At 42.4% G+C, this 12,330-nt stretch overlaps 1 protein-coding gene across 1 annotated transcript in view; it reads left to right on the plus strand.

The window, feature by feature from the left end:
• AK9 (adenylate kinase 9) overlaps positions 1-12,330 on the plus strand; it is a gene marked incomplete at both ends in the record, with an annotated part of 112,147 nt that overhangs the window by 58,899 nt on the left and 40,918 nt on the right. Inside the window, 4 exons of the mRNA XM_080665093.1 lie at positions 1,711-1,791; positions 2,271-2,471; positions 2,860-2,981; positions 11,230-11,442. Coding sequence (XP_080521219.1) covers positions 1,711-1,791; positions 2,271-2,471; positions 2,860-2,981; positions 11,230-11,442 — 617 coding nt within the window. The remainder of the gene's footprint in view (positions 1-1,710; positions 1,792-2,270; positions 2,472-2,859; positions 2,982-11,229; positions 11,443-12,330) is intronic.

Consider the following 12,330-nt stretch of genomic DNA (forward strand, 5'->3'; position numbering starts at 1 on the left):
AGAGAGGAAGAGAGAGGGATAGAGAGTTAGAAACATCGATGAGAGAGAGACATCGATCAGCTGCCTCCTGCACGCCCCCTACTGGGGATGTGCCTGCAACCCAGGTACATGCCCTTGACCTGAATCGAACCTGGGACCCTTCAGTCCGCAGGCCAACGCTCTATCCACTGAGCCAAACCGGTTAGGGCACACCCTCCTACCTTTTGCAACAAGACAGGCCATAAAAGGAAAAGGGAGCCCACTGCATGGGAGAACATATTTGCCAATGATACATCTGATAAGGGGTTAATTTCCAAAATATATAAGGAACTCATACAACTTAACAAAAGGAAGACAAACAATCTAATTAAAAATAGGACCTAAGTGGACAGTTCTCCAAAGTGGACATACAGAAGGCCAAGAGACATATGAAAAAAAAATGCTCAAAGTCACTAATTATCAGAGAGATGCAAATTAAAATGACAATGAGGTATCACCTTACACCTGTCAGAATGGCTATCATCAACAAATCAACAAACGACAAGTGTTGGTGAGGATGTGAAGAAAAGGGAACGCTAGTACACTGCTGGTGGGAATGCAGACTGGTGCAGCCACTATGGAAAACAGTGTTTCCTCAAAAAATTAAATATGGAACTGTCATTTGATGCAGCAATGCCACTTCTGGGTATATATCCTACGAAATCAGAAAAACCAGTCAGCAAGAATATATGCACCCCTATGTTCATAGTCCAATTTACAATAGCTAAGATTTGGAAACAGCCCAAGTGCCCATCAGCAGATGAGTGGATAAAAAAGCTGTGGTACATTTACACAATGGAATACTAAGCAGCTGTTAAAAAAAAAAAAAAAGAACTCTTACCATTTGCAACAGCATGGATGTACCTGAAGAGTATTATGCTCAGTGAAATAAGCCAGTCAGACAAGTATCACATGATCTCACTCATGTGGAATCTAATAAGCAAAATAGATCCAGAGACATAGGAGAGAACTGAACAGACTATTGAATCTCAGAAGGAAGGCGGGGTTAGGGGAATGGGATGGGAAGAAATTAACCAGGAACTTAGGTGCATGTATGCATAGCCTATAGACACAGACAATAGCGTTGGGAAGGCCTGGGAGGGGCAGGTTCAGGGTAGAGGGAGTCAATGGGAAAAAAGGGAGGACATCTGTAATACTTTCAACAATAAAGACAAATTTTTTTTTAAAAAGCCATAAAATGCCAAAAATGAATAAGAGAAACAGACATCCATTAAATATGACACATCAAACATATTAGAGTTCGAATATCCACAAGTATCTCATAATTAGTATTTACTAATTAACTGGCCTAAGGGATAATTTAGTTGTTTTGCCTTTTCTCTCCTTACTGTTTCTCTCAGGGAACTTCCTTTTGATGTTCTAAAGCCAGTCTCCCACTCCTTTTAGGGTTAGTTCTAGCTCAGTGCTATAGACATGACTTATCAGTCAGAACTGTATGTACCATGTGTCAATTATCCTGGTCATGGTCCTTTAGTATATTTAAGAATATTCATTTTCTGCCTTATACTATTACATATTATATGCCCTACTTTACCTAACAAGAACTATATTTTCAATTAGACATAGTATATACAATTTAAACTATGTTTTGAAATTTTCTTTGTGCCAAAACTTTCATAAAGAAACAATGTTTTAAAATTCAAACACTAACTATTATATTTCTTTCCTCAGAGTCTACTGAGGAAACTACAGTTGGAACAGAAATTCCAAAAGAATCCAAAGAGGGTCTGGAAACTACATTATCTCAAACAGGTTAGCTTATAAAATAAAAGTAGTTAGTGATAAACGTGCTTTCTGTATTCTCCCACAAGGGTCTCCCTTATTTTAGGCATAGTACCAACTTCCTACTTATTTCTTTTTACATTATATGCCAGTTGTGGTATATTATGTTTTATTTAGCTTATTACATTAGAAGTATATCTAGCCATCTTATAACACTGTTTTTCATCAAATTTTATTTTATACATTTTATTATAGTTAAAATTGCCAAATGAAATACATAGTAATTATCCAAATAATTTTATTAATAGATAATAATTCATCTACAGCCAATACAAGGAATGGAGCATAATTAAAATAGGAATTTATAAATGTACATTATTGCTGAGGACAATATGTGTATTTCTTTCATGTTTTTAAAATATTATAAAGTATAAATTATTTTGGCAATATGGATCATTATACCATGTTTGAAGCCTCTTTTTTTCTTTCCTTTAACCTTTATTCAAAAGTTGTACTACCTGAGTTTCCTGAAGACACTTATCCTGATGTTCCTGAAATGGAACTACTTAAAGACAAGATTAAATCTTTCGACGCCAACTGGAAAAATCTGGAAGCAGTCATCAATGACTCTTTCTTTCCAATTTTCAAGTTGGAGATTGCTGGCCAAACTCCAGAGGAGCTGCTTCAGAAAGCAGTGGAGACTATGGAAAGTAAGGGCTGTGATCCTAACATTTACTGTCAAGAGCGGGCGATATTATTAAAAGACTGTGCAACTTTAAAGTCTTTCTTGATGGTCCATAAAGGAGAATATTCAACATATCTAGGGATGATGTTTAAAATATTTAACAATTCTCATAGCACAGGCACATGCCAATCAGAACAGCTTAGGGGCACAAACAGCACTGGCCAAACTGGCCAGTTGTCCCTTTAAAAATTCTGATTTTTACACATTTAAACTAAGAGATCAGTCACTACAATTAATTTTCCTAATCTTTGACTACTGCAATATATGCTAATGTTATTCTTTCAAATCTTTCTTTCTTTCTTTCTTTCTTTCTTTCTTTCTTTCTTTCTTTCTTTCTTCCTTTCTTTTTACAGAACCTTTTCAGTATGCTGCATGGGAGTTCAATATAGAAGATTATGAGGAAGAAACAGAAGACTTTCAGGCTGAAGCGGAGATTGATGAGGAGCTAGAAGAAGAAGAGGAAGAAGAGGAAGAGGTATGAGTCAGTGGGCCATGCTCCCTCTGAGGCTCTAAGGAAAATCTTTCATTTCCTCTTCCAGCTCCTTCACATGGGTCACAGCATTGAAAATGTGCGTGTCCAGGTTGGTAGTTAGCACTCTTGGACCCAGGAAAACAAGCAGGCCTCCTCGATTTTACACATAGACTTTCAACACACTTGGCCTCCACCCCAGCTTCCCTTGATCTCTGAAATGCCAGGGCTGCTTAGACAGTATGATACACCCATGAAAAAATAAAAGGTAAAGTTTTTCAATTTTTTCCATGGAAAAGCTTTAGATATTAGAGAGAGAAATATTCTATAAGTTTAACAGAAGTGGGTGCTTTAACGTAAAATATAGCAATGGCATCTTTGAGGGGCTGCTTGCATGATACTAATGAATGGTATTTTCAAACAGGAACAGCTCATTTTAGGCCCCAGTCTACTCCCTGGTCACGAGAATTTTGATAGCCATTCTCAATTGATAGCCACCTAATTCAGGCATCTATCAATGGTAAAATAGGAAGTGATTTTTTTTTAATTTGGAGCTCTATTAAGGAAACAAAATGATATAAGTTAGATAATCATACAGCTGTAATTAAGTTAAACCCAAATATATGTGTGTCAAACAACAAATGACATGTAGTGTAATTCTGGTAACAACTTTCAGTTCTTTAGCACTAAGGAACTGCTGAGCCCTTCGGTCAGGGTGGCTAACAAGTGTGGGCTTGTCCTGCCCATATTCAGGTTCTCTTCTTCAGTCATCCTCCTGCCATTCTTCTGTATCCTGTTTTGTTTTGCAAGAGAATGTCTCTTTCTTGTGTCTGCAGACAATTCTCAAGCCATCTATAATATTCAAAACTTGTATTTTTAGGTAAGGTCTTCATTGAAAACAGCGTCCTTACCTCACTTCCACTCTTCCTAACTTACCACAACACAAATCAGTTTTTCCTGTTGTTTCAGTTTCCTCAGGCTGCCGTAAGAAACTGCCACAAACTTGGAGGCTTAAAATAACAGAAATTAATTCTCTTATGGTCTTTGGGGAGAATTCTGAAATCCAGGTGTCAGAATGCTCCCTCTAAGGCTCGAGGGAAAATCTTTCCTTTCCTCTTCCATCTTCTGGTGGCTTCAGAAAACCCATAGCTTATGGCTGCTTAACTCCTCTCTCTGCCTCTGTCTGTGCATAGCCTTCTCCTCCTCTGCATCTTTTCCTTCTTTTAGAAGGACACTCGTCATGGGATTTAGGGACCACCTGATAATAAATTGTAAATATTATCTTGAGACCCTTAATTACATCTGCAAAGATGCTTTTTTCAAACAAGGCCAATATGGCTGCCAGGAATTCTTAGAAATTTTTATATAAGAGGCAAAAGAACACTCTATCCTGACATCCACCTGGAAAACAGCAAGAAAGAATGTTGCGGAGAAACCAAGATGGCGGCATAGGTAAGCACCTAAACTGCTGCCTCGCACAACAATTTCAAAACTACAACTGAAAGACAGAACGGACACCATCCAGAACCACAGGAAAGCTGGCTGAGTGAAAATTCTACAACTAGAAGGAAAGAGAAAAACTCACAGAGAATTGGAGGTACGGCAAAGGGTCTTTGTGCGTGCAGAGAGGAAGGGTGGCTGAGAGCCTGGCTGACTTTCTCTGGCGGAAGGGGGAAGGAAGTCCCCGACCGCACTGAACCCCAGTCCCGGGCGAAACCCCATGGACCCAGGCGCATACAGGGGGAGTCTGGACTGTCAGGTAGAGAGAAAGGCACCCGGAGACTCGGAGACCCGGGGGAGACCTGGGGGAGCCCCGGCAGGCAGGGTTCTGGAGGCGCGCACGCCAGTGTGCACAAAGGCTGCGGAGGTTGCCACAGGCTTTCCCTAGTGGAAGGGAGTCAGAAGCTCCTGACTGCACTGAGCTCCAGTTCTGACTGCACTGAACCCCAGTTCCAGGCGAGCCCCTGGGGACCCATGCTCTTGTGGGGGGAATCTGGACTCTCGGGCGGAGACTCGGGAGCCGGGGAAGGCAGAGGTCTGCAGGCGCGCACGCGCGCAAGGGCAAGGCTGACTGGAAGCCAAGACTGTCTGCTCCGCCCTGAGACTCCACCCCATCCAAGCTGAGCACAGAAGCTATTGCAATTTGGCAAGTCTAATCCTATAAGGCTGTCTCCAGCACCGAACTTCTCCCAGCATAGACACAGCTGATCCTTACAGCCAACTGGCCTGGAGGTCAATTCCTCCCAGTGATACCAACAACAATCAAGACTTAACTACAACAAGGCTGTATACACAGTCCACAAAGGGGTGCACCAAGAGTGTCCACCTCAGGTTAACTGGGGAGGCCGACCCACTGGGCCATATAGGAAACCTAGCACACAAATCTACCCTACCAACTCAGGGAAGCAATGAAAATGCGGCATCAAAGAAACAGATCACAAACAAAAGAAATGGAGGAAAACAAACGACTGGATATAGAATTCAAAACCACGGTTATAAGGCTTTTTAAGAATATCCTAGAAAAGGCCGATAAATATGAGACCCTCGAAGATATGAAAAAGGACCAACTAGAAATTAAACATACACTGACTGAAATAAAAAATATTATACAGAGACCCAACAACAGACTAAAGGAACACAAGAATCAAGTCAAAGAATTGAAATACAAAGAAGCAAAAAACACTCAAACGAAAAAGCAAAAAGAAAAAAAATCCAAAAAGTTGAAGATAGTGTAAGAAGACTCTGGGACAACTTCAAGCGTACCAACATCAGAATTATGGGGGTGCCAGAAGAAGAAAGAGAGCAAGATACTGAAAACCTATTGGAAGAAATAATGACCGAAAACTTCCCCCACCTGGTGAAAGAAATAGACTTACAAGTCCAGGAAGCGCACAGAACCCCAAACAAAAGGAATCCAAAGAGGACCACACCAAGACACATCATAATTAAAATGACAAGAGCAAAAGACAAAGAGAGAATATTAAAAGCAGAAAGAGAAAAACAGTTAATTACCTACAAGGGAGCACCCATACGATTGTCAGCTGATTTCTCAACAGAAACTATGCAGGCCAGATGGGAGTGGCAAGAAATATTCAAAGTGATGAATAGCAAGAACCTACAACCAAGCTTACTCTACCAGCAAAGCTATCATTCAGAATTGAAGGGCAGATAAAGAGCTTCACAGATAAGAAAAAGCTAAAGTTCATCACTACCAAACCAGTATTATATGAAATGCTGAAAGGTATTCTTTAAGAAGAGGAAGAAGAAGAAAAGGGTAAAGATAAAAATTATGAACAACAAATACATATCTATCAACAAGTGAACCTAAAAATCAAGTGAATTAAAAACCTGAGGAACAGAATAATCTGGTGAATATAATAGAATCAGGGGCATAGAAAGGGAGTGGACTGATAATTCTCAGGGGGAAAGGGGTATGGGGGGGTTCAGGAAGAGACTGGACAAAAATCATACACCCATGGATGAGGACAGTGGAGGGGAGGTAAGGGCATAAGGTGTGGTGGGAACCGGGTGGAGGGGAGCTATGGTAGGAAAAGGATAAACAATTGTAATAATCTGAATATTTATTTAAAAAAAAAAAAAAGAATGTTGCTTCTCCCATCTCAGTCAGTTGCCCTGACTAATCATAGTAACTAGAGGACGTAGTGTGTGATTAAACCAGCCTTGGTAACATGCCCACCCAGTGACTATGAAGTGGGGAGTTACTGTGATTATCTGGGCCACTTGAGTTCCTTCGAATGCGGAAGTAGCAGTTCTCCATGAGAAGAGGGAGAAAGGTTCTGTTACTAGAAAAATGAGGAAAGTTGTTATACAAACAAAAGCAAAAGATATACACCACATCATAAGAAAAATTCTGGGAAGATACGTACTAAAATCTCAACAGTCATTCTGGAGAAGATGGAGTAAAGGGCATTCAGTTTACCCTCTAGCCTAAAACAACTGAGAAACAAGATAAAATATATGAAACTGTTTTCAACACAGTGGTCCCAGAGATGGGAAACAAATGAGGTACTCCCCACGGTTTCCCCACCTTATTGTCTGTAGGTCATGTACCTTTTCCAGGCCATGGTCCAGGGAGGAGCAACCTAGGCAGAGCCTTCCAGACTCCTTTATTGGAGGAGAGAGGGCAGAGAATCCCAGGACACAAAGCAGTTAGAGATCACAGGGAAAAGACCAGAAAGAAAAGACGTGCACACAGGGAGAACTCCAGAGACCTGCAGAGCAGAGTATGGTCAGCCCTTTGCCAGTTAGAAAACTATTCGCGGGGGGGTCGAGGGGGAGCAAAGGAAGTACCTGCCTGTTCCCACTCACCATTGGGTAGTACTAAAAAAGGTCTAAGCCTCAGGGATGGGGATAATTAAACCTGGAATAGTGCACAGCAAAAAAATAAATAAAAATTAAAAATGGAACCACTGATACATGTAACAATCTGGATGAATCTCAAAATAATTATGCCAGACAAAAGAGAAAACATACTATATGGTTACATTTGTATAATATTATAGAAATTGTAAACTAATTATAGTGAGAGAAAACACAGCAATGCTTGCCTGGGAGTGGGGCAGGTAGGAGGCAAATAGGGTTAGAAAAGAGGCATGAGCGCCCTAACCCGTTTGGGTCAGTAGAGAGAGTGTCGGCCTGCGGACTCAAGAGTCCCGGGTTCGATTCCGGTCAAGGGCATGTACCTTGGTTGCAGGCACATCCCCAGTGGAGGGTGTGCAGGAGGCAGCAGATAGATGTTTCTCTCTCATCGATGTTTCTGACTCTCTGTCCCTCTCCCTTCCTCTCTGTAAAAAATCAATTAAATATATATTTTAAAAAAAAGAAAAGAGGCATGAACAATTATGGTCTTGATAAATATGTGGTGATGGTTTCAGAGATAAACACTATGTCAAAATTATCAAATAGCATACTTTAAATATGTACAGTGTTTTAATGTTATTTATACCTCAAAGCTGTTAAAAGTATTAATGGTGGTTATAACCACCATTATCTCTGAATGATGGACATATAAGTAATTTTTATTTTTTAAATTAATTAATTCTTGCCTCTCCTCCATCTCTTCTTTTTTCTCCTTCCACAATACTTCTTATTGGTTAGGTCTCTTGGATCTATCCTCCAAATATCTTATATTTTTCCTCATATTTCTCTGAAATCAATAAAAATATTTTTATAATTTTTCAATACATTTTTATTGATTTCATAGAGGAAGGACGAGGGAGAGAGAGATAGAAACATCAGTGATAAGAGAGCCCACAACCCGGCCATGTGTCCTTGACCAGAATCAACCCGGGACCCTTCAGTCCACAGGCCAATGCTCTATCCACTGAGCCAAGCTGGCTAAGGCTAAATCCTATATAATAAAAGAGTAATATGCAAATTAACCATCACTCTGCTACACCCATAAGCCACGCCCACAATCCACGCCCACCAGCCAATCAGGAGTAAATATGCAAATAAACCCAACCAAGATGGCTACGGCCACAGAGAGCAGGAGGGAGGCTTGGGTTTCCCCGGCAATGGAGGAAGCCAAGCTTTCCTCCTGCCCTTGCCGGCCTAGGCCTCCACTCAAGGCTACAAAGTTTCAATGATAGAAGATACATAAATCCAAACAGAAATGGAGGCAGCCACGGAGCTGGAAAGAGCAGGAGGCTAGGGTTGCCCCTGGCGATGGAGGAAGCCAAGCTTTCTGCACACCCTGGCCAGCCCAGGCCTCCGCTTAAGGCTACAAAGTTTCAATTATAGAAGATACATAAATCCCAAGAGAAATGGCTGCTGCCAGGGAGCAAGCAGAAGGCTTGGCTCCACTCCAGGCTACAAAGTTTCAATTGTAGAAGATAAATAAACCCCAGATACCAGGGCCTCTGCTTGGGTCACGAGGGGGCGTGGCCGGCCTGCAAACCACCACAGGCCCCTCGCCCAGGCCACCCCACGCCCCAAGGGAACCCCCACCCTGATCCGGGACATCCTTCAGGGCAAACCAGCTGGCCCCCACCTGTGCACCAGGCCTCTAGCCTATCTAATAAAAGAGTAAGATGCAGATTGACCATCACTCCAACACACAAGATGGCTGCCCCCATGTGGTCAAAGATCCTGCCCCCATGTGGACACAAGATGGCCAGCAAGGGAGGGGAGTTGGGAGGGACCAGGCCTGCAAGGGAGGGCTGTTGGGGGCGATCAAGCCTGCAGGGGAGGGCAGTTAGGGGTGACCAAGCCGGCAGAGGAGGGAAGTTGGGGGCGACCAGGTCTGCAGGGAAAGGCAGTTGGGAGGGACCCAGGCCTGCAGGGGAGGGCAGTTGGGGGGGACCAGGCCTGCAGGGGAGGGCAGTTAGGGGTGACCAGGCCTGCAGGGGAGGGCAGTTAGGCATCAATCAGGCTGGCAGGGGAGTGGTTAGGGGGTGATCAGGCTGGCAGGCAGAAGTGGTTAGGGGCAATCAGGAAGGCAGGCGGGCGAGCAGTTGGGAGCCAGCAGTCCTGGATTGTGAGAGGGATGTCCGACTGCCCGTTTAGGCCCAATCCCACCGGGATTGGGCTTAAACGGGCAGTCGGACATCCCTCCAGGGGGTCCCAGATTAGAGAGGGTGCAGACTGGGCTGAGGGACACCCCCCTCCCCCGTGCATGAATTTCGTGCACCGGGCCTCTAGTATATATATGTGTGTGTGTGTGTGTGTGTGTGTGTGTGTGTGTGTGTGTATGTATATATTTCTTTTTTTTTTTTTTTTTAAAGAGAGGGAACTCATGGACATGGACAACAGTTTGGTGATGGGGTGGTGATGATAGAGATGTAAGAGGGCATAGAGGGGATAAATGAATTAAGTTTTTAAAAAAGCATTACGAGTGTTAATATCGTATTAGAAGGAAAAAGGTGAGAGAAAATTTTTATTCTTTCTGCACTGTGATGTGTTTTGAATAATCCTATATAATAAAAGCCTAGGTGGCGTTGTGCAACACACTCGCATGACATTGTCACAAGATGGCTGCTGTGACATCGTCATAAGATGGCCGCCACAAGATGGCTGGCAGGGGAGGGCAGTTGTGGTGATCAGGCCAGCAAGGGGTGGCAGTTGGGGGCAACCAGGCCTTCAGGGGAGGGCAGTTGGGGGTGAGATCAGGCCAGCAGGGGAGGGCAGTTAGGGGCAATCAGGCCTGCAGGGTAGGACAGTTGGGGGCAAAATCAGGCCAGCAGGGGAGGGTAGTTGGGGGCGACCAGGCCAGCAAGGGAAGGCAGTTAGGAGTGACCAGGCCTGCAGGGGAGGGCAGTTGGGGCAACCAGGCCAGCAGGGGAGGGCAGTTGGGGGCCATCAGGCTGGCAGGGGAGGGCAGTTGGGGGTGAGATCAGGCCAGCAGGGGAGGGCAGTTGGGGGCAATCAGGCTGGCAGGTTAGCGGTTAGGCATCAATCAGGTCGGCAGGGGAGCAGTTAGGGGGCAATCAGGCTGGCAGGCAGAAGTGGTTAGGGGCAATCAGGCAGGCAGGCAAGCGAGTCATTGGGAGGCAGCAGTCCTGGATTGTGAGAGGGGTCCCAGATTGGAGAGGGTGCAGGCCAGGCTGAGGGACACACCCCTTCCCGTACACGAATTTCGTGCACCGGGGCTCTGGTTTTATAATAAGATATATTTTATAACAGAAAATTACCTTTAATGTACTTCCATTGCTTTAAATGAATTGCAAAAATTCCTGAAGAACTTTACACGGTTTCTTTACTTTTTATAAATAAAAATATGTTACATATTTCTAATTGGAATGAAATAAAGTATTTTCAAATTATTCTATTTTTTAATTGAATTTATTGAGGTGATTACATATTCACTTAGTAGAAAACAGCAAATCCTGAAGCATCTCCCATCTCATTTTCAATAGGTAAGAATTTGTGACCCTGGCTCAGCTTTTACTTCTTAATTTTATTTTAGAAACTGATTCTGTACCAAGCACAACCTGGAATTTTTTATTTTACCTATGTCTGTAGAGAGCTGGGGACATCTTGATTCTCAGTGCTGCTTTATGTTCTTTATGAAAATAAAGAAGCTTGAGATGTGAGCTTAGAGGGATATGAGAAACTGATTTTTTAATTAATTCATTAAATGGCCAGTATAAGAACTGGCCTATACAAATTGTTTTAAATATGTATTGTTATGGTTTAAATAATATTCAAGAGACATTTTTTTTAAATTTTCTGTTTAGTATTGCATCAAAATACTTTTAAAAAATATTCTCCAAATGTTAAATAATATTTCTAGAATGAAGAGAGAATAAAAGAGAAGAAAAGACATTTGGGAGACACAAAGCACTTTTGTCCAGTAGTTCTCAAAGAAAACTTCGTCCTACAACCTGGCACCACAGAAGAAGCAGCTAAATATCGAGAAAAGGTCTACTACTTTTCAACTCCTGAGGCTAGAGAAAAATTTTTGGAACATCCTCAGGACTTTGTGGCTCACAATGAACCATTAAAGGTGAAAACTATACTATTCTTATCCTAATGATTGCTCCTATTACCTTTTTATGGACTTATTATATCCAACATTTTATTTGACAGTGAAGTCTCCAATCTGATATAGTAATATAGTGAAAACAACGAAGTTCCAAGAACAACTTTTTGGAATATAACCCAAAATAATTATCAGTTTTGATTTCTACGGTAATGCCTTGTGTCAAACCAGTACTTAATAGCTGTCTCTTTAGCTGAAACAAAAAGACACAGCTGAATTTATTGCTTGTAAATCTATTGAATTGATTGTATTCCTTAACCAGTTAGTCTCTCTGAGCAGAGCAGTCTGCTGATCATAAGACAGGATTCGGGGCAAGTATGGGATTCAGAGGTTCGTGGCCTTCAATGGGTTGACATCCTCTGTGGAAGGGTGATTACTCAGGTGAGACTGTCGTTAACCTGGTTCCATCCAGAGGCATGATTATAGGGGCAAATTCATGCCCAATTGCTTGACTCTCAACAGCAGGGATGACCCTGATTCAAAAGATTGCAGAAGAGTGTTCCCAAAAGTGAGTGGTCCTTATCAATTAAACTGTTTTAAACTAGTTTAAGTATCAATCTTTTCCTAGGTTTGTAGGGACATTTTTATCCTTGTTTCCCACTTTGGAACAGTTTTCTACCTTCTTTAAAAAGTATTTTATTGAAGTGCCCAGCTGGCTTGGCTCAGTAGTTGAGCATCGACCTATGAAACTGTAGGTCATGGTTTGATTCTGGGTTGGGGCACATGCTGGGGTTGTGGGCTCTATCCCCAGTGGGGGGTGTGTGAGAGGCAGCCAACTGATGATTCTTTCTCATCATTGATGTTTCTGTCACTCTCTCCCTTTCCTTTCCTCTCTGACATCAATAAAACTAT

Source organism: Plecotus auritus, assembly GCF_963455305.1.
Source record: "Plecotus auritus genome assembly, chromosome: 4".
In the NCBI taxonomy this organism is placed as follows: Eukaryota; Metazoa; Chordata; class Mammalia; order Chiroptera; family Vespertilionidae; genus Plecotus; species Plecotus auritus.